This window comes from Dermacentor albipictus, chromosome 1 (genome assembly GCF_038994185.2).
Source record: "Dermacentor albipictus isolate Rhodes 1998 colony chromosome 1, USDA_Dalb.pri_finalv2, whole genome shotgun sequence".
Lineage (NCBI taxonomy): Eukaryota > Metazoa > Arthropoda > Arachnida > Ixodida > Ixodidae > Dermacentor > Dermacentor albipictus.
The window spans coordinates 372017662-372040109 of NC_091821.1; the positions used below are offsets into that span (position 1 = coordinate 372017662).

Below are 22448 nucleotides of genomic sequence, written 5' to 3' on the forward strand. Positions count from 1 at the left end.
GACTCATTACTTTCTGTAGTGAAAATAAAATTGTACTACTTAGTACTATTAGTCTGGCTCCCAAACAAATTGTAATAGCAAGACTCACTTGAGTTTTCAAAAGCTATTTCAAATTTTTCACCAGCTCACTCAACACAGACATTTAAAATTTTATCCGCTTACCATGCTGAATCACATTTGCTATGAAGTGTTCCAAGAAAATGAAACATCATTGCCTTCTCTGAAAGAGTACAAATAGTACTGTTTTCTATAGGCACAAGCTGTGTTCTCAAAAGTCACACTGTATAGCCCTATTGTTAGTGGGCAGTTCCTTTCGAATCATGCCACCTACATTTATCATATACTGTGACAAAGTTGAAGGAAAACCGACAGTTCTAGCAGACACACACATGCACACACACATGGCAAACATTTTACAGCCATGTACGTATGGAAAACAAAGCAATTACGGTTCTGTTGTTTATGACTTGATATGTAGATGTCCATGTAAACAGCTGTTTAGCTTATCCCCCTTTTACTTTTGAAAAACTGCCCACGGCATACCGTGACGTAAGGTTGAAACATGAGCACAGTCCTGTAGACTTGCTGCAACAGCCACTTACTGAGTGGCCGATGAATGACCACAAGAATGACATTCCTGATGAACCTCTTGAGTGGCAACACAAATTACAAGCAGGTGCACATGCATTAAGTACTTAATTAAAATATGTTGCTTTTACGCACTTACATGTACTACAGACAGCTGCGTTTATGCTCACAACATCAGTAGGTTTTGACCATGCCAGGCAAATGGTACTTCATAACTTAAAAGGTAGCATAACTATGCATAACTCATCAAGAAACACAAGCAAAATCTGCCACCTTTACTGAACAGCACAAAGAGGCAAGAGAGAGAAAACTTGAATTAGAAAAAAAAAGGAGGGGGAGGCGGGTTTGTTATGTTGGCACATTGCAGATATTTTAGTTCTGTGCAAACAAGAGTTGCTGAGACAGCTACCTAGGAGGCACAACATATAATCAGGATGACAACGTACACCATTTGAACACTTAAAATTTAGAATCCAATAAGCATATTATTTTAAAGAGGTGGCATGGTGAACGAGTATAAAACTAAGTACATGAACCACAGCATACTTGGTTCATTTCAAGGCTTTATGCGAGTAAGTCAAAGATTACCAGTATACTTCAACCACCGACAACATTTCAACTTGCTGCCAACTATCCATAAGCACATCAAATTACACCGTAATCACAAGGTGCCTAGCACTGCCTCTAACATAAATGCAACAGCTATGTGCTAATAAATATTAAGGAGAGTCAGAAGCAAGCTTAATAGCAGCTTGCCTGAAGGAAGCTAGAGTCGGTTTCTTCACCATGGTACCAACATTTCCTGGCTGGGAATGCCTGACTCTGCAACTCTCCACAACGCACCGTCTTTCAACTTCCAAGTACTGCTGTCTCATTCTCACAGCTGAGAAGGCACATCATGCAAAATGTGCTCAAGCAGCAAAAAACGCAAACATCAGCAGCGCAAATGAAAGTCGGAAAGTCTGGCGAAGCACCCGGCAGAGAAAAATTTTCACTGGGACCACAATACCACATTGTATCCCATCACAGCACCTGTATCTATACGTGTTCGCTCACATCCAATCATTTGTTAGCCAAGAGCAGAATTCACAATACTTCTCTCACATCACGGTGATAATGAAGTGATGGTAAAGGTGCTAATGAATTGTGGACTGCACGAGCATGTAAGAAGTTCTTGAAATATAGCATCGGAAGCTTAAAAAAAATATTTTGCAAATACAGCCAAATCTCGTGACAATAAAGTTGCATTCCACATTAAAGTACCTTTGTTATACCCGATATTAGTTATAGGCATACCATATTTGTTACATGCTTATATCAGCAAGAGAGAGAGCGTAAACTTTTATTTTCAAATCAACAAGACTCGAGTCCGGCGTGTTTTTAATGGGTCTGGGCACCCGCCGCAGAGGCGGTTCTGAGACCTTGTCTCGAAGCGGCTTCCTCGGCTCGCTGGACGGCCCAGAGTTGTGCAGTCAAGTTCAGGCAAGAAACATTATACATTTATTTTATTATATCTGATATTTCATAATATCCGATAATTCATTATTCAGTGTTTGTTATATCAATATTCAGCTTTTCAACTGTTCAAATTTTTTCCATTCTTAGCTGAAAGAGCATAAGACGAACCCTGGCTAATGACTGGCAGGATAAATAGAAAAAGCAACCGTATTTTGCATGTAGTAGAACCTCTTCCAAAGATAGAAGTCATAACAATACGGCTTATGGATGAAAAAATTTCAATGCCACAGTACTCGCCAGAGAATGTTGAGCATGTTCGGCAAGGCAACGACCCTGGCACCAAAATCACTTTGCCACTCGCATCATGCGAAACGATAAAGATAATGTGTTTAGGATGCAACAAACTGGCACTATGTAGGCAAAGCTTGTTCATGGCAATGGGCCACTTGTATGAAGGTGGGAAATTTCTCTGACAGGATTCAGCTACTGCATCATGCTAAATGTGTAACCTCACTGCTGGTTTGCCTGATGGTGCCAGAGATCAAGTGTGTTGAAGGTGACCATAACAACATGCATATTAATTTTCTGTTTATTTTTCATGAAGGTGCAAGTGAGTGCTAGTGGCCAATTACTTCCCACACTGAGAGCTCTCAAAAGCAAAACACTAATTTCTTACAGGGCTAAATGCTGTTTGTTAGGTATGCAAATTTTAAGAGTGCCATACAATACATTGTAGAGATTTGCATATTTTTAGAGAGGCGCATGCATATCAGCTGGAAGTTTCCTGCTTATACAAGCCTTGTTTTTTATAAACGTTCCACATTGCAAATTGAAAGAATAGTTACAGCCATATCCTTACACCTTGTAACTGCAGAAAATGTTAATATAGTACACTGACGTTTGCTGTAGGCTCTTGAGGCAAATGCCTAATATCTGCCAACACCCACAATGAAATTAATTTTTGTGCGTGTTCAGACATAGGAAATGAAGAAGGTAAAAACACAACAATATATTTGAAAGTCTGCACCCTAGCAGAACCATTTAATTGGCACCTACAGTTCAACAAAATTATTAGCCCATTTCTGTGTGTAACCAATTATAGACATTCTGGAAGCCGGTATAAGAAAACTGTTAGCAGGAGGAAAAAGGCTAATAATCAAGGACAACCCCTCAGCATTTCTTTTACCTGTGTGACAATAGGGTAAACAAAAGCAAGAACTGCTAAACACAAGCTGAATGTGACCGCATGAGCATCTTCAAGTGGAATTTGATTTTGATGCAGAATGCCTGCCCAAGCTTGCCGCATGTCGATATAGTTAACATGTAGGCAGTCAAAGCACCATGGAGGCGCTTCTCTGGTCAAAGACTACTTCGCTCCTCTTAAGCATACTGCATGTTTTCATTCTTATACATCAGCTGTGCAACTGGCAATAAAAGCACTTTTTACACTACTCACATGCGCATCTTCACCCTCTTCGTAATACGAAACAAAATGTATATGTACCTTAGGAAGTGCCTAAACCGACTAGAAAATTTCACACCATGGAAACAATGAAATAAATACTTGGTAAGATTAAGTACATAACCTCACTTCTTAATTATCTAATGTGCCGTAAAAACAGAGTGAATTATGTATAATGGAATGTTGCCACTTCAACAAATGAAGTAGTTTGACATCTAGACTTGAGAGTGAGTCCTTCCACGCAGGACATTTCACCTAAGTACCACGACAGTTGTCATAGATAAGGAAATGGACAAATAAGGTGCAGAAAGCTGTTTCTGAAGCTTCAGATGAAGGAAAGCAACATCTGCTAGTACTTAGAAAATCCTGTGAGTGACAATTAGCAGAGCTGTTGACACAACGATGTCATGACTGTTTGGTTTCTAATGAGAGAAGATAATGAGAAGATAAATGATGGAATAAGCTAGAATAAAGAGACACAAATAAGTCAGCAGTAATATTCCACTTCAGTTTAAAAGAACTGTGTATGCTTCTTGTGTGAAACGTGGCACCATTCTGCTTGAAACATGCAAGCAATATCCCTCGTTCATGAAAATGCACAACATTAAAGAAGGCTACATTTTAAAAGTTGTAATACTTTGCTCAGAATATGCACAGAAGTGGTTTGCTTACAATCTCAGCTAGCTACGTCCTTACTCAAGCAGACAGGAAAGGCTGAAAAGAGAATTCGACACATGTACTGTTTCTGTACACTGTCTGACTTTAAAAAAGCTCTAAATTGCGCAGAGAGCTTGGCTCTTTTTTTTTTTTGGCATCTGTCACTCAGTAGTACAATAGAAGAAGAGAATGGGCATATTGAAAGAAAATAAAAAAATTAAACGTATACTATATGATGCTGCCAGCACACAGCAGGTGACGCACAGTCCAATGCATTTTCAGAGAAGCTGGTCAATGACTGGGTAGAGAAGCGACATGTGCTCGGCTCCCTTGATGGGCAGCTTGTTGACTGAGTAGTGATGGATCATCTCAGGGATGCTTTCGAAGGGCTTGCTGAACTGGCCCAATATAAACTTCCCGTCTTCGTTGTGCACTATCTTCATATGCATGAAACCCCGTGCACTCCTGCACAGAGAAGAGGGGGCAATACATGAATAACAAGACACAACTTTTGATCTGCACAAATGGCTGGTGCATGTTGGTAAACTGACAGTCACTGAGATGATAAACTGACAAGTACTGCCATGTGTGCTTATTTTATGCGTAACTTAAATGCCTGCATTTATTAACCTCTTCCATGCTTTGAGAAAGCTGGGTTAGTATGTATGCAATTCTGGTAAAAGCAGCCAAGGACGAACTCAGCTCATCAGCGGTACTCGCATCTTCTAGCAATGTCATGGAAGAGCCTAGTTCTGTCTAAGTGCTTGGTTGTGCTTTTGGTAGATGGCAGCACATAATCCATGGGACAGCGCAAGCAGAAGTGAATTTATTCTTTCCAAGGGGGTAAAACATGTTGGTAATTGGGGCCCACAAAATTAATTTGGCCATTTTTTGTCGGAATTCGGAATGACAGAATTGCACGGAAGAGGTTAAACATACTGTGATGACATCTCAGTTGCATGAAGCATTTTCAACGTCCACCGGCTTGCCACTCTTGAAATATTTGTCGAATTAAAAAAAAATTTTTTGATTGATTCATTGGGTTTAATGGACTATGAGAAACACTGTAGTGAAGGGTTTTGGATTAACTTGTACCACCTGGTGTTCTTTAGTGTGCATCTATAGGAGGTGCATGCATCCTGCTAGAGCTGGAATGCAGCCACCACAGCAGCTGTCACGACTTTCCATGAAAAGCTCTTGCTTTACAATGCAAAATTTATTTTTATGCATTGCATATTACAATCACTCAGTTCAGCCCTTGGGCGCGGCCGGGCAACCACCATTTAACCACGTGACGTGACGTCACGACAGCCGGAGGAAAAGCTGGGCCCCAACTCGCGCGGTCGCGCGCGGCCGCAGTCACCACCTGACTGCCGCTCCTCCCGCTAGGGGCGCTGCGCTGGCGCGTGACGTCACGGAGGAAAAGCTGGGCCCCAACTCGCGCGGTCGCGCACGGCCGCAGTCACCACCTGACTCCCGCTCCTCCCGCTAGGGGCGCTGCGCTGGCGCGTGACGTCACGGAGGAAAAGCTGGGCCCCAACTCGCGCGGTCGCGCACGGCCACAGCCACCACCTGACTACCGCTCCTCCCGCTAGGGGCGCTGCGCCGGCGCGTGACGTCACGGAGGAAAAGCTGGGCCCCAACTGGCGCGGTCGCGCGCGGCCGCATATTGCGCGGCCGCGCAATATGCAACGCATTCTTGGCTTAACCAAGCTAAGCCTGGCCATTTTTTTCATAAGTTATGTAGTTATGTTTTATTTAAGGACAAAGGGTAGGTGCCACAACCACAGGGTCCTCTATATTTGTTTTCACTTCAATAAAACAAGAGCACCAATACTTTGATTATGGGCATTACAGCTGGCTGCCTTTCCCAACAAAGAGCAACCCAACTTTGCAATTCCACAATAATAATTAAACTGAGCAGATTATACATTGACACCCCATACAATATGCAGAGGTAACAAATAACTTGACAAGATGGCAATGACATGAAGTTGCCATGAAGGAAATGAGGTTGGGCTATGAAAAGGCAGCCACACACTGCTGAAATTGATATTAAAGCAATGAATCTCAGCAAAATAATAAAGCGCAGCAATAAATGCTCATAGAAGAAGTGACATCATATGGAACAAATTACAGCTGATAAAAGAGCACTGATAACATTAGTAACAATAAGAAACAGTTACATTACTGGTAAATAGACAATTGATACAAATGAAACTGGAAGATTTACTACAAGGTTAAAACATTATGGTTAAAATTCAAGCGCCGACTGACACTAAACATTATGCAATCTCTTACACTAAAAGTATATGTATAGCAAAAGCATAATTTCTTTTCGCATCAAAGACAAAGAAATGTGCTCGCACACTCCAGACAATGACAGATAAACACCACTGGCCATTCAACCTACCTACCACATGCTTGGCAACGTAAGCGTGCTTTTGATGAAATTTTAGTTGCAAGTTCAATGTGTCTAGTCAACATCATATCGTCTTGTTTAGTTTTTATTCTTTTGTTAGCATTCTGCCAAAAACAGACAACCATACTGCATCAAAGAGATTGCTACTTATGCAAATATGTAAGGATAGCAGTTCAGTGCAGTACACCTGTAATAGTATATTTACAAAACCACATATTCCAATTGTTATAGCAGTATTCTCACTGCACCCAAGCGTAGTTTCAATACACCTTGAATATATGACATAGAAAAAAAAAGCTCACTGCTGCAGATGTATATAGTTATAGCATTATCATTATCTACGTACAGGTGGACTGCACTAGGAATTGACTGAATGCAATGTTAATATTTGATGCACCATTTTTCCTTGTTTGTCAGTGTCATTCACACCAATGGCCCTTACATTCGTTACTTTAGCGGCTAACCAACACAGGAAACCAACAAACTTTAGATTTGGTCACAAATGCAGTGTTTTGCGTAGGTTAGGTAGGTTAAAGATATCATCATCTACTTCCATGATTAGGTAAATAAATATGTAATAGTACTACTGAAACGTAGCATAGCTGGCCAAAAAGAAGTTATCAGTACAACAATGCTCTTTGTGACACAGAATCTAAAAAACACTTCAGGCCTAGAAGAATTATGGGCAGTTAAGCTTTTAGCAAAGCTTTAGTTTCAGTTTCAGTTTGTTATCAGTTTAACAAACAATGATTAGGTACAGATAGTATGCAGACGAGAGGTCCCAAAATCAACATCTGCAGTGAGACCCTAGTGAAATATGTGCCAGATGTCAAATGGTTTTGCTGAAGATGGGCAAGGAGCGTGACGGGTTTCAGGCAGAGCAAATAAATGCGAATGAACATGTACACAACACAACACACATGCTGCCGGAATTGCAGCTTGCTGAAACAGCACACTGCATTTAATACTGTAGAACCTCATTGATACATTCCAGTTTGTTGCATATTCCCAGCTGTTTCACTCTGAATCACTGGTCTCATGTAATTTCCATGAGGTCCTGTGTATTCGCTTCCCATTTGTTACGTTTCTCTTCCCGTTCGTTATGACCAAAAACTGCAGTGGCACACCCCCGATAGGGCATCATTCATTGGCTGCGTCTAGGCTGACAGCTGCACGTTGCCACTGAAAATGATCACTTTGCATAATCTGCCATGTGGCACAAAAGGATTGCCATCGCAGTGTTTAGATTATTGCCAGTCACCAACCTCAACACAACTTGCAAATTTGAAAGCCAACGGGAGGTAAACAAAGGCGCCAACAGGTCACCACACAACGACATTCACTCACACTCTCTCATGAACTTCAGTACCTTCAGGGCTCGGCAAAGATACTTTCCAATTGTAACATGATACGATACATAATACTCCGGCAGCAAGTATTTGAGATACAGATACAAGGTACCTACTCCCTCAATTATTGTATCCCATACAATACTCTCCATTTGTATCTTAAGACACTTTGACACATTCACAAATGTGTTATTATAGATCTACATAATGTAGCAGCAAATGCGTATGCACAAAAATGTTTGCCTTCAATATTTCTTAACTCCAACAAACTTTGTTTCATTTGAATTAAATGTCTGTTAGTATTCCAAAATTTTTGCCTTTCTTGCTTAAAGTATATATACTTCCATTTTGAAAAAATTTATTGGGGTTGCTTTAGCTGCTTGACATCAAAGCTCTTTAGTATACACTGCGCTGTCATCGGTTTTTGCTTGTCCCTTTTGCAATTGATGGGAGTTGCTGCTCTGGTTGCCGAACTACTAGTGGGTGCTCATTTAAAACAAGAACATCTATAGGAAGCCTCTGCACGATGGCGCAAATACCGCTGTGGTGTCTTACCTTGTGTGTAAGCGTATTACCGTTTATGCAATACCAGATCACCGGACAGGGGTACAGCAGCAACAACGCTGGTAGCGACATTTCCATTTGATGCATTGTATATGCAGAGAGCACATAAAGATGCGATGACCGTCCATATTCTACGTATCTGCTGGCGTAAAGCGTTCATTCATGACATATTCATTAACGTGCAATCCTTTTACGATCTTTCTTCTACGAGGAAACTTGTGCAGCTCAAAAACGTTTCATACGTATTGTAGAGGGACAAAACGTCGCAGAACACCACCGCCACTATTCAACCTACTGCCGCTTATAGCTCCAATTACTTGGTGATTTGTAACAGTAAGAAATTTAAGGGTGAGCTAATAAAAAATATATATATATCTAAGTAAGATGGAAAGGCAGTTCTATATCACACAATCACAGTGAATACATCAAAACACAATACAGGCCATTAATAGCTTTAACATTTAAGCATGACCTACCTGTTACCTGCTAAGGTCATACAATGGACAATTCACTGCTTTGGAAATTCAGGTGGCTTAGCAGCAGCAGTATCAGCTTGAGAAGCGGAGTTCAGCCAACATTTATAGTTTTGCACAGTGATGTTGTGACAGCCAGTATCTTGTATCTTAAGATACACAATACATATTCTTTCATGTATTGGAAATACAGATACTGATACACTTCTTGCCAGACGTATCATGATACAGATACAAGATACCCAATGATTATCTAAGATAGCATCTAAGATAGATGTATCTTCGATACTGCCCAGCACTGAGTACCTTGCATGGTTATTTTAATGAAAAAGGTTGCACGAAAAATGCACAAGGGTTTTAAGTGCCCGAAAAAAAAGGCTGTTTTATCAAAGTTACCACCAAAGTGCCAAATGGAAATTATCAGCTTCATTTAGTGTGATTCACCTCTAAGACTGCTCAAAATAAGTTTTTAACACTCGATCTAACCACCAGACACTTTTACTAAGTGGATTTTCAGTAATCTGTTGGCTTCCTGTTCAACTTCAAATAAGATTTTGTGTAGGAGAAGATTTTTGATTCATCAATGGTACTGATTCATGATTTATCGGATGTAGCGTTTTCATGGATCATGCCAGTTTCTTTGTGTGGTCTCCTAAAGAATGTAGCAATAGGGCTCTACACAGTAAAAGGTTACAACACCATAAAAGGTCCATAGGCTTACTTCAGGGAGAGTGAGAAGTCGTGCTTGGAACTTTCGCTGTTGCGGACGAGGTAGCTTCCTTCCTTCAGAACCCTGAGCAAGTTCTCAGCGTCAAGGCGACTGATCGAGCCATGGTACCACCTTAATGGAAGAATAAAGTCATAAAAAATATTTGATACTAGATCATGCTGGTGCTATGGTATCGCAAGTCCCATGCCCATCATCGAGAGATTGCTCAATGCCTTGTTTTTGGGATGTGAACACTATGAGATTCATGTGAAAACATCATAAATTGCCGATCCTACCAAACATGTTGCACCATGTGCTTAGATGTTACAGTTGATGAGAGCAGCTTTTCTTTTTTTATATCGAGAACAGCAAACTGAGCCACAGCTATGTGTAGTCAGCCATGCTTATGCACAAATTTTCTTTATTGTGCCATTTGTTTGCCAATTGTTTACAATGCACATGAAGTGTGCAGATATTAGAAACTTGAGGATCAAGTCAGAAGGTAAGGGGTCATTTTGATTGCCCTGGTGAAGACAAGACGTTGATAAATACTAGCCTACAGCAACTGCTTTCATCGCATTCATTTGTAATTTTCTTTATGTCTTGCATCTGAACTGTGTCTACTTATACACCGATGCATTGCCCAGCCAATCTTTAAATTAATAGCAGGCAATAGGACATTTGGAGGACATTACAATAATTATCATGTGTATAAGCAGGCATGAGAAAGCTGGGGCACAACAAACATCCCAGACTACACAAGAAGCCACATGCAGTCGTACTTGCCTAGAACAAAGTTGCATTTGTCATGAAAATACATTCATTATTTTTGTTGTAAATGTATATTTGTTACAGATATAGGCGAGAAAATATTGTAGATTTATTTTGTTATATCTGTGTTCATTACCGAGGTCTGACTGCACCAGCCTTCTTTTTCTGTACCGTAAATATGCGCTGGATGCTTTGAGCAGGACCTCAAACAGGACACGTTACAGATACTAAACCTGGCTTTCACAAATAATTCACTACAAAGCACCCACCATAAAGATAGCATCTACAATTTTGCAAAGTCTCTACAGTGAAGTCTTGAAGCAAATGAACATGTGCAAGAGCTACCACTTTCATCCGGGCCTTCAGTAGCGCTTAACAAGTTATCCAACTGCTGTCACACCAGTATGGCAAGAAACAATTTGAAAAGAATCGGCATATTTTAAACAACCAGAGCTAAATGCATGATAGACATGCGCTTTGGTACATCTTTGTCGGTCAGACAAGTTGTGAATGAAATGTTTGCTTAAAAACAATGATGCCATTACATATTACAATTAAACCTCGATACAACAGTCAGTAAAATCAGAAATTTCCTTCGATTTAACAAAATTTCATTATACTGAAATTTGACCTTTTATAAAATAAATACAGTCGCCGATGAAGGGGCCGCAACATTTTACGAATTATCGAGAAATTCGAAAAACAAGTTTGAATGAGAAAAAAAATCATTTTGTTGAATTTGAGAGTTGTTGACGAAAGATGCGGTTTCATGCTGTGTCGACAATAAGCCAGCCAAGCTTTCATGTTCACTCCACCCCCACAGCTGATTGTGTTGCCCGCAGTGGGACAACGCTATGATGAAAAGCGGCGGCAGTGTGGAGAGAACGCTTTGTCTGCCTCTTGCTTCAACTTGTTAAAAAAAAAAACTATGGGGTTTGACGTGCCAAAACAAATTTCTGATTATGAGGCCTGCCATAGTGGGGGACTCCGGTAATTTCGACCACCTGGGGTTCTTTAACGTGCACCTAAATCTAAGCGCATGGGTGTTTTTGCATTTTGCCCCCATCGAAATGTGGGCACCCTGGCTGGGATTCCATCCTGCGACCTCGTGCTCAGCAGCCCAACACTGGTAGCCACTGAGCAACCACGGCGGGTTTGCTTCAACTCGTCTCCCAAAGTTGATATTGTGCAATCTCCAGCACTAAAGGCACTTAGTCTTTGACATACTGAAATGGCAAATTGGGTTGTCACACAGATCAGCTTAAAGGGCTCTTGAACCTCTCCACGTGCTTGACAAAAAAAACATAGCCCACGGATACCTCACACTCCTGTGAACATCTCAGCCAAGTTTTGCACTAGTGCATGACGCGTGGAGCTCGCAAGCGGAGTGTGAAGTCACCTTTCTCTCAAACGCTCTCTTTTCAACAGAAGCCTGCTCTTCAATCTTTTCTGGATGCATTATTTCATAATATAGCAGACTCCCCTACGTGGCTGCTATTGGCCTGTAGCTGACATCAATCAAGAAGAATGTTTGAACCAGTGTACTTCTTAATTACTACTGTTACTGTGTATATTTATTGCCAAAGTTTAATAAACAGGCTTAAGTGAGCGAAAATGTGCTTTCGAATTTCAATAATAATTACGTACTTCCGGGAGAAGCCGACTATCTATTGTCTGCTAGCTCACACTCGGCCGTGGCTGCCCGCAAAGGAATTAACCTTTGGCCACCCTGCTCATCGGTATCATAGCCACCAGGTCTTGCTGATTTCGTCTAGCTTTGAACTATCAACTAGCCTCAAGCGAGATGAAGCTTAAGGTCAGACTACACACACCCTTGCCAGCGCACGCAAACTCCTGGCCACTCCTGGTTAAACGCCCTGGCAGGCTACTTATAGCGCTTAAAAATTCACAAGTTGGACGTGACTACTATTCGTCAGTCAAGCTGGTGAAGGACGAAGCCCATCTGCACCATGTAGCACGGTCCGACTGGACAATATCGGTGTGAGCACGCACTTAAGTGCTGTCATGCACGAAGCAAATGCTGTGCATACGCGCTACAGTTGCACGTAGCTGCAGTCTGCTCAACAGTGTAGATAGCGCAGCGACCACAGGGTGCCGTGGCAAGTCCACTCGCTGAGCGCACTCTGGCTCGCTGAGGACAACCATATTTGGCTAATGTTTGGCACATCATAGGTGCCAAAATCGTAAGTAGTATTGTCTATATTGATATCCAAGATCAAATTTGAACTGCGCACCACCGTGACGTCCAGTAGGCAGAGTGTTGTGGGCATGCCCCGCTCCCCTGTAGCCTTCACAGTGCAAGGCATTAAAGAAGAAGCGGAAGCACCGCAAAGGGTGTGTTTGAGTGTGTTTGAACGCCACTTCTGCTGAATGCATTGAAGTACTTTTTGTGGCAAAGTATTTTTGAAGTAGCCTATTTCAACTTCAAGTGCATTTCTCCACTTCAATAAAATGTGGTTCAGAGCCCCTTTATGGCCAGCCTAAGTCAGCTGCTGCTGTCAACCACCTCTTGTATTCATACATGGCACAGAACATGGCTGAAAATGTCTGCACATGGGTACAGTAAATGCTCATTAATTCAAAATTCATCAATTCTAAATTTCGGATAATTCGAAGTAGCCACTGCGGTCCGTCCAGCAATGTATCGACAGCAATACGTAACACATCTCGCCAATTCCCACTGAAATCCGCACCGCCACCGATGTTTCTTCACCCTAGCGATGTTTCTTTCACTAAAATGGAAAAAGATATGTTTGGAGCAGGAAATACCATCAAGTGTATAGTTTCACCTCATAAATGATTTGTTTCATCAAATTTAGCCTTCAAAAACTAACAAAACCTCAAATAAATGTTGTTGGGAATGTTATTATCATTATCCATACTTAAGTTCATGTAGTTCTAGCCTTTGGGCCCATAAGGTGCAACAGCTCCTAGACAAGTGTGATAACAATGATGATAATGATTACGCCACAGAGACGATAGAAAAGAATTCAGACAAGACGGACAGGTGACCAACACAAAAGCAAGCAAAAGAAGTTTTTATGGCAAATAACTCCTAAATATCAGTATTAAACATTAGTAAGCTGAAATCTATCTGCAATATTGCTTACAAGATCTCAGCAGCAACAACGGCTTCAGTTTTATAAAATTTTCTCTCTGTCCAATCACTACTATTATTTACTAGCACTATCAGCCAGCTTCAGAAGATCAAAAATGCTTAACCAAGCAGGGAAACACTCACCCCTGCTTTTCAAGAGCGACGCTGGTGTCTACTTTCTCGCCAACGACGCTCAAAGCGGCGCAACCAAAGTTAAGTGTAAGGTTGTGCCGAGACCGCTTAGGCGAGTTCGATGCATTCAGGTTCAAGTTCAGGTTGAGCATGGGTCGCGCTGGAGCTGTGAAAAGAGAGCAAAATAATAAATATGTGCAAATTATGTGGGAAAGTATCTGTGGGAAAGACACCGTGAATGGTCACTTTCTATAATACTTCTTCTTTTACGTAAGAAACCATCGAATGTGATGTGCTCCAGTAAAGTAAATGGCAAAAGTGATGTGATAATGTTTCTAGTGTCCGCTCATAAATATGCTTGAAATCCACGTTACATGCAAATAACACAAATGGGACTTGTGTCCATAGACAGATTTTGCAGCCATGACCTCGGCAAACAAATTTCTTTTAAAGTGAAGCTGTTAGGAGGAGTTCCACAACGGTCTTCTTGCAGTTGCATATCCAGCATCAAATGTCAATCAGAGGAAAGCTAGCAATGCAGTTTGCATTGGAGCCTCGAATTCGCTTTAAATAGTAATTATCAAAACTTATAAATTAACAGTTATCTTGCGTACAGTAGCTCGCTTGAATAGACAAACATTTCTTTATGTGGTTTATCTCAGCCAGTAACCTGTAATTCTTGTCTCTCATGCCAGAATTCACCAGCTTCATATTGGAGGTGAGATAGGAAGGGCCCAACTTGCCAACATTTTATGGGAATTACGTCTCTCGGCGTTAAGGCGAATTTTAGTATCTGTTCTTATGAGTACCTTCGTTGAGTAATACTTGTTGGGGGGCTAGTTGGTGCATGTTTCCAGAAAAGGGTTGTAGCGCCTAAAAAAGACAACACGTAGCAAGCAAGATAGGACAGGTGCAACTTCCAACTGTTTATTCACCGCACATGCGAATTAATATAAGGACAAATCAAGATAGGTAGCAAGAACCACACATGTGCGCGAGTGTTTTTACAAAAAAAAAAAATGGATAAAAGATAGGTGAGGCACGCACGTATCTCATGCCCATGTATCTAAAAAAGCAGTTTCATTCTTATAAATGGAGATAGATGGGGCGCTAACACAAAATGGGACTGGTTCTCATCTGCCGCATCATTGTAAAGCCTGCGGAGAAGAAAGGAAGATTAAGTGTGTGGCAAGGCTGAAAGAAGCAAAGGTTTTAAACAGAAGTAAGGACCAGACAGCCTGTGAACTGTTGGAGGCCTTCTATATTAAAAGAAACTGTAGCGATTGTGTTAGCGCCCCATCTATCTCCATTTATAAGAATGAAACTGCTTTTTTAGATACACAGGTGTGAGATACGTGCGTGCCTCACCTATCTTTTATCCCTTTTTTTTTTAAAAACCCTCGCGCGCATGTGTGCTTCTTGCTACCTATCTTGATTTGTCCTTATATTCATTTGCATACGCGGTGAATAAACAGATGGAAGTTGTGCCTATCCCATCTCGCTTGCTATGTGTTGTCTTTTTTGGCACTACAACCCTCTTCCAGTACTTTCGTTCAATATCATCTCTGTTTCTTTAACGATTAAAAAAAAAAAGAAAATCACCAACGATTACGATAATCCCTAACAAAAAATTTGAGTGTTTTTCATGTTTTCATTCTGCGATACATTGAGGCACCATGCCAATCGTCATACCGAATGGCAGAGCCACGACACTCAGCGCTATATATAGACCGGCCACACTGTTGCCGCTTCCCAGCAATTGCAGCTTATGCAACTATAATCGTTACTGAGACGCGCTAGCGACAAAAGCTATATGCGAAGGTGACCTTTCTATTTCCTTTTTTTTTCCTTTCCTTTTCATGGCCATTGTCGCCGCTGCCACAGAAGCTTTGCACCATCTCGCACCACCTGGTAGTGCTTCAAGGTGGCTTCCTCTGCTTTCCTCCTCGAGGGTCTCTTCGCTCTCACCATATCTTGTCCCCACTGCGCTCCACGCTAGCTCTTTCATCTTTCCCTGTGCTTGTTTGCTCGCTAACGCCGCTGAGGCACGCCAACACTCAACGCAGCAACGGCCACCTAAGAGCTGAGCTATAAGAACTACCACACGTAATATGTACAAAGCTCAGATATAGTGAAGCATATGAAAAGGCTCAAAATAGCGAAGGAATTGCACCAAATATAGTGAAGCTTTTGCAAAGTCTCGGGCAGATTTCAAGCAGTGCTGATACAGATCCCTAAGAGTACCACAGGGTGTATGTGAGAACTCCCTTATACAGCTTTGCTGTCTTTGATGCATACGTAGCTCGGATTGGCATGCACCCTCAAAGGTTTTCTTTTTCCAAAGTCTTACTACACCTGCTTTCTTGTCGCAGCTTGGTGGAATGTGACTACAAAACATTGGGCAAAGCAAGAAAATCACAATCGTTTTTCACAAGCCCTGTCACATTCTGTGTATCATGACTCAACTCTAGCTCTTCATCAGCAACTTTTGCAGCCAGATGGGCCACATGTCACCAGTGACTCCACAAACCTGTAGTATATTTACTACTGTGACTTAGATGGAAACATACGTGGTGCAGATATGTGAAGCTGCTATCTATATAATCCACACAACAAACTTGCACTTTCCACATATGAGCAATGATTTTGAATGTTATACCTCAGCATCATAATTGTAGCCTGCACTTCCATGTCTGAAGGTTTAACCTGTTGCAAGGGACGAGAGCATGGCTGAAGTATAAAGACACATGTGATACATGCGTCCAAAGACACAACAAGCAAGTGATTCTATTTCAGTGTCTGTCAAACATTGGCAACTTGGTTAGGCTCCCTCGTGCTATTCCCTCTCCTGTTCAGCACACGATCATCTTCAGCGATACTGAAAGATGGGAGAGGGCAGTTTGGCTGAATTCGCCATGTGCGGTGCAGCCAGAGTTCGCCACAATCCTTTTTCTCTTTAAGCTCTCATTAGATTCCTACTGACATACATTTACTTTCACTGAATTCACAGCGACTTCAACTGAGTGTCATTAGACCATAGGTTGAACAACTAAAACAACCCACAATATAAAGGAGAAGCAGTTCATCCTGAAAGATGCATAATTTTATATTCCTTTAGGTTAGTGGATACTGCATTGTGATTTGAAATCAGTGTCTCCACACCTTGAGCATTTATACTGCCCAGTTTGCTCTTTTATGCCTTTCTATGTGTGTCTGTATCATTTCTGTGCTCCTTAATTGCACATTTTGCTCTCTGAACTTAAGATTAATTTTTGGCAGTAATACAGTACTTCTGTGAATGGTCTTCAAAATGTACCTTATAATCCACTGTATATAGAATAAAGTCCCAAAGCCACCTTGACTGTGGGCCACTAATGAAAGGAACTTAGCTTAAATAAATTTAAGCACAGTATTCCAATAAACTGTAAATTATTTTTCGTGCCCTCTCAAACATTTCACTCCATAGTTTATCACTTTAAAGTCCAGGAAGTTCTGCCAAGCTTTTTCCACTGCGAATTTCTTGCACATAATGTTATTATTCAAAAACACATTAGTTGCATAGTTTATCCCCATGTATTCAACGGAAACAGTTACTGGAAATATTGATGGAGCTAACGGTGCAATAAGAGCACCTCTCTTCGTCAGGGCAACAGCTGCCCTGCAACTGCTCAGACTGCAAGTCTGCAATAATATTTTCTGCACCTATGATAGCAAAGCAAATTTAAGCAAAAAATAATATGCATTAGCACCAAAGACCAGCACATTTAGTTGTAACAAGCTCACATGCATTACTCAAGCGCAGAGCAAAGCAAAATGTGCCATGAATGAGCACACTTTGTTCTTGGCAATATAGTAGGTACAAACTGGCACAAGTACCGCTCGAACTTGCAAGCAAATACACAAAGAGTAAATCAACTTGTGCTCCATTATGCAAGGTAGCAAGTCACTGACCGCAGGGCCTGGCAGGTGGACCTGCGGCAGGTGACTCCATCGCGATGGACGTGTTGGACGAGGATGAGGAGGAGGAGGCCATCATGGCCACTGAAGGGGAGGATGAACTGGGGCCACCGCCACTGCTGCTCGAGGCTGTTGGCGCAGGGCTGGCACGACAGAGCTCTGAGGCTTGTGGAGCCGTGCTCTCGGGGGACGGAGGTGGCAGCCGGACGGCCGAGGGCAGCACCGCTGGAGTGTGCTGCGTGGGCGACTGCACTGCCGGCCGGGACCTGCAATTTCCATCAAAGAGAAGATTAAATTCAGAGGTTTTATGTGACAATGGTTTTACATGAGCGAAAGGAAAATGAGTGGATTTCAAAGATCCGAGCAAGACAGCAAAATGCTGTAGTGAAGGGCTCTCGATGAATTTTACCACTTGGGGATCTTTAAAGCACACAAAAATGCTTCATAAAGGAGTATTTTCGCAAACAGCCCGAGTTTATCATTCATACACAACTTACAGTAAGTTGCGTACCTTGTATGCATATGTAAGTGTACAAGAGTGCTCCCTAATTACTGTCACATACTTTGATCGAAAATTGTGACTCTGATTTCCTGATATTTCTCCGCATCTTTTCTTCAAACATTTCACGATTTCTTTTTCTGTATTTCAACCGTGTTTCATGTGGAGTTGTCTATTTTTAGGAAAACGGCCTACATGGACTTGCCATCTCTAAACTAAGAGAGGCCAGACACTCTTCTTCCGAAGTCGCCAAAATGTTAAAATTCGCCGCGAGGTTATCCACTGGGCTCTCAAATGTGGTGCGCTTAAAGGGGCCCTGAACCCCCTTTTTATTGAAGTGGCGAAAGGCATTTGCAGTGAAAATAGGCTATTTCAGAAATGCTTTGCCGCACGAAGTACTTCAATGCATTCAGCAGAAGCGGAGTTATTGGCAATCAAACACGGCCTCCACTGTGCTCCCATTCCTTCTTCAATGCCTTGCACTGTGAAGGCTATGGCACAGTGGGGTGTGCCCACAATGCTCTACCTTCTAAATGTCACCGTGGCACGCAGTTCAAATTTCATTTGGGATGTTAAGGTAGATGCCATGACTTTTGCCTTTGGTGCCTAAAATGCGCTAAGCATAAGCCAAACGCGGCTGTCCTCAACGAGCCGCAGTGCGCTTAGCCAGTGGACTCGTGGCAGCTCCCTGCGGTGGCCGCAGTATCTACACCATGTAGCCAAACCACAGCTCGATGTCAGCTATCAGCCAATACAGCCGTCTAAGGGAATGATGAAATAGTGCGTCTAGAAAAGAGTGAGGACAGGGTTTTCTGTTGAAAAGAGAGCATTTGAAAGAAAGGTGACTTCGTGATCCACTTGCGAGCTCCACGCACTGCGCAGGACCGCAAAACTTGGCTGAGCTGTCCACAGCAGCGTATGCTACCCGTGGATTATGTTATTTCACCAAGCCAGAGAGGTGGTTAAGGGCCTTTTTAAGCCCCTAACCAGAAGTGGTCATCCTGCAGCCTCTCTGGCCATGTCTCACATTAAGAAAATTCTTAGGAAGATAATCCAATGTGAGCCATGAAGAAGCATCAGAAGATTGGCCATGGAGCTGACTCTATCAGTGACAACATTGAGAAGAGCCATGCAAAGGGGCCTGAAGATGTTCCCTTACAAGTTGCAGAGAAGACATGGACTGACAGAGGTGCAAATAAAGGGCAGGTGGAAAAAATGCCGGCTGCTGTTGGCACAGAGTGCAAATAAGGAGCACTTGGCAACTGTCTTCATGGTAGTTTTCATGGTAAAGGCTTGTTACAACACTTGGAACACTTGTGTGCTTGCTCTGATGTCGGAGCTTGCCGATGCAGCCAGTTGGACAGTTTCCTTACAAACTCAAGGTTTGAGCTGCAGCAACCACCACTGGCCACATTTCTCTTGTTTTTGTGACAAAGGATACAGAGATTGACACTGACAAATACCTTAAAATTATTTTAGAAGCTCATTCACTGCCCTGGTCCTAGTCCAACTTTGTAGAGTAGACTTTGTTGAGTAGACTTTGCAGCAGGATGGTGCCCGAGCACAAATATCGAAGAGCAAATCAACACCACAGTATTAGTGTCATGCTCTCTTCCCAACATTATTCCATTTGAGGAGTGGCCAGCGAACTATACCCTGACCAAAACCCAATGACCTTGTGTGTCTGAGCTGTTCTTGAAAAGGAGGCCCACACCCATCAGCAAACCAGCATGGTGGGATTGAAAGCATCATGGGAGCAAGCATGGAGAAAAATTTCCCTGAGATAACTCATGTGCTGCGAGGAAGCATACTCGGAACGTTTAAATGCCATATTCACAAGGCGAAGAGTGGAGGTACTTAATAAACTCTTTTCTGTTGCATTCGTATTATTGGGTGTTTCAGCAAACACTTTCAAAAATTTCGAAAAATTGCCTGTGTAAGAAAGGACAATTCTGGTCCATGAGCTGACCTAGTCGAAGAGGCGGACATTACTCGCACAGAAAATTGAGATGCATAATTTACGAATTAACAAAAATTCACTTAAGTTTTTAACTAATTGCCTCATGGCACATATCGCAATTTACGAATTTTAGCCAGAGAATTCACAAGGCGGATCCATTTAGAACGAATTCCCAGGATGACACCAGTTTCTAGATATTAATTCCCAAACTTTGCAGAGAAATGTATTGGCGTTTCACTTACATTTGTGCTTCAATGCAGAAAACGATGTTTTCTTAAAAGAAATTAAGTGGAACTATAGTGCATTTTTACCGCAAGTTTGAAGGCGCATATCTCATAAATGATGTCATCCACACAATTCTTTTCCAGTGGATATACCTTGCAGACTCACCCACTAGAACTAGTAAATATCAATATATGCCATTAGGAAACTAGTTAAAACATTAATTAGGTAACTTTAGTTAAATAGTCAATTATGCATTTCAATTGTTTGTGCAAATAATGTCTACCTCTTCAAGTAGACTACCTCATGGGCTAGAATTGTGCTATCTGCCATAGGCAATACTTAAACATTCTTGAAAGTGTTTGCTGAAACACTCTGTATATTTGGTGAACACCTTATAAATGATTTCTAGAGATTTCTTAATTATCAAGCTAAATATTAGGTATAAACCTTATGACAGTACTTATGGCACTCCTTGTATATATAGACCTTGTAAGCATTTGTAGAAATGTGTGAGTTATACTTCCAGCATATAGAACAAGCAAGAATTCATCAGTTTCTAACTCCAGTGAAAGGGACCTTGAACAACTTTTCATCAAAGTGACGAAATGCATTTGAAGGTAAATTAGGCTATTTCAGAAATATTTTGCCACAAAGAGTAGTTCAATGCGTTCATCAGATGTGGAGTTACTGGCAATCAAACACGCCCTTCACGGTGCTTCCACTTCTTCAATGCCTTGCACTGCGAAGGCTATGATGGAGCGGGGCATGCCCACAACGCTCCGCCTCCTGAAAGTCACTATAGCACGCAGTTCAAATTTGATTTTGAAAGTTAACACAGACGCCACTACTTCCGATTTTGGTGGTTATGACGCACCAAACGTTAGTAAAACGTGGTTGTTCTCTGTGAGCCGCAGTGCACTTAGCCAATGTAAAGCCCCTCTATTCTTTAGGCCAATGGACTCGTCGTGGCACACCGCGGCAGCCGTGGTATCTGCGCTATGTAGCAGGTCGTAGCGACATCCAACTTGCTCATTTTGAAGTGCTATTAATAAGTATTCCAAGGCATCTAAACAGGAACGATCAGGAGTGAGCGTGCACTTGGAAGCGTGCGTGTGGTTTGGCCTAATGTTTTGCGGGGTTTGAGGCTAGTTGAGCAGCATTCAAAACTAGTCGAAATAAGCAAGACCCGCCGGCTACGACGCCAATAAGCAGGGTGGCCAATGTGTAAATACTTCGCGGGTGGCTGCAACCGCACATGAGTAGACGAGAGTTGGTTTTCTCCAGAAGTACATAATCATTATTCAAATTTGAAAGCAGATTTTCCCTTACTTCAGCCTGTTTAGTAAACTTCATCTATAAATATACACTGTAACTGTAGAAAGATGCACACTGATCTAGACACCCTTCTTGAGTGACAGCGTCATCTGCTGGTCAATAGTAGCCCTGTAATAGAATCCGCTTTTTTCAAAATAAAGCATCCAGAAAATAGTGAGGAGCAAGCTTCTGTTGAAAAGAGAGCATTTGAGAGAAAGGTGACTTCGCGCAATGCTTGCAAGCTCCACACACTGCGCACTACTGCAAAACTTGGCTGAGATGTTTACAGCAGCTTATGCTATCCGTGGACTACGTCTTTACACCAAGCCCAAGGGCTGGTTCAGGACCCCTTGAAGCTGTAAATTTAAACTCCTCATGTCTCATTACACACACATACTTTTTCTTTATATAATGTTATATATTATTTATATTATAGTATTTTACATTATATATTATTTTTATTATATATCATATTATACTATACTATATTATATTATGTATAACCTTGTTTAACAACATGTCCTGTCTGCATCCTTCTAACATGCTTATATCAGGTTCACATATTTAGTGTTTTCTGAGAAAAAACAATCCTCAGAATGTGGTAACTCTTTCATTCCTTAACTCAATGAGTGAACATGGCATTTATAAGCCCACGACCTCGTCAATGCATTTAGAGACTCCCAAAGTGAAGTCAAGAAGAACTTGTGCAACACTTTGAGAGAATTCAAGTGCCCCCTAAAGGACTCCAGGAACTTCATGGACAATGCAATAATGTTAACCTACAGCATGG

At 41.8% G+C, this 22448-nt stretch overlaps 1 protein-coding gene across 6 annotated transcripts in view; it reads right to left on the minus strand.

Moving 5' to 3' along the window:
* Window positions 1-2007: 2007 nt before the first annotated feature.
* LOC135904071 (uncharacterized) overlaps window positions 2008-22448 on the minus strand; it is a 592735-nt gene continuing 572294 nt past the window's right edge. For all 6 annotated transcript variants that reach the window (XM_070531888.1, XM_065434658.1, XM_065434656.1 and 3 more), the window contains 4 exons: window positions 17655-17926; window positions 13716-13869; window positions 9695-9814; window positions 2008-4630 (listed from right to left, as the gene is read on the minus strand). In XM_070531888.1, coding sequence (XP_070387989.1) covers window positions 4444-4630; window positions 9695-9814; window positions 13716-13869; window positions 17655-17926 — 733 coding nt within the window. In that variant the 3' untranslated portion in view covers window positions 2008-4443. The remainder of the gene's footprint in view (window positions 4631-9694; window positions 9815-13715; window positions 13870-17654; window positions 17927-22448) is intronic.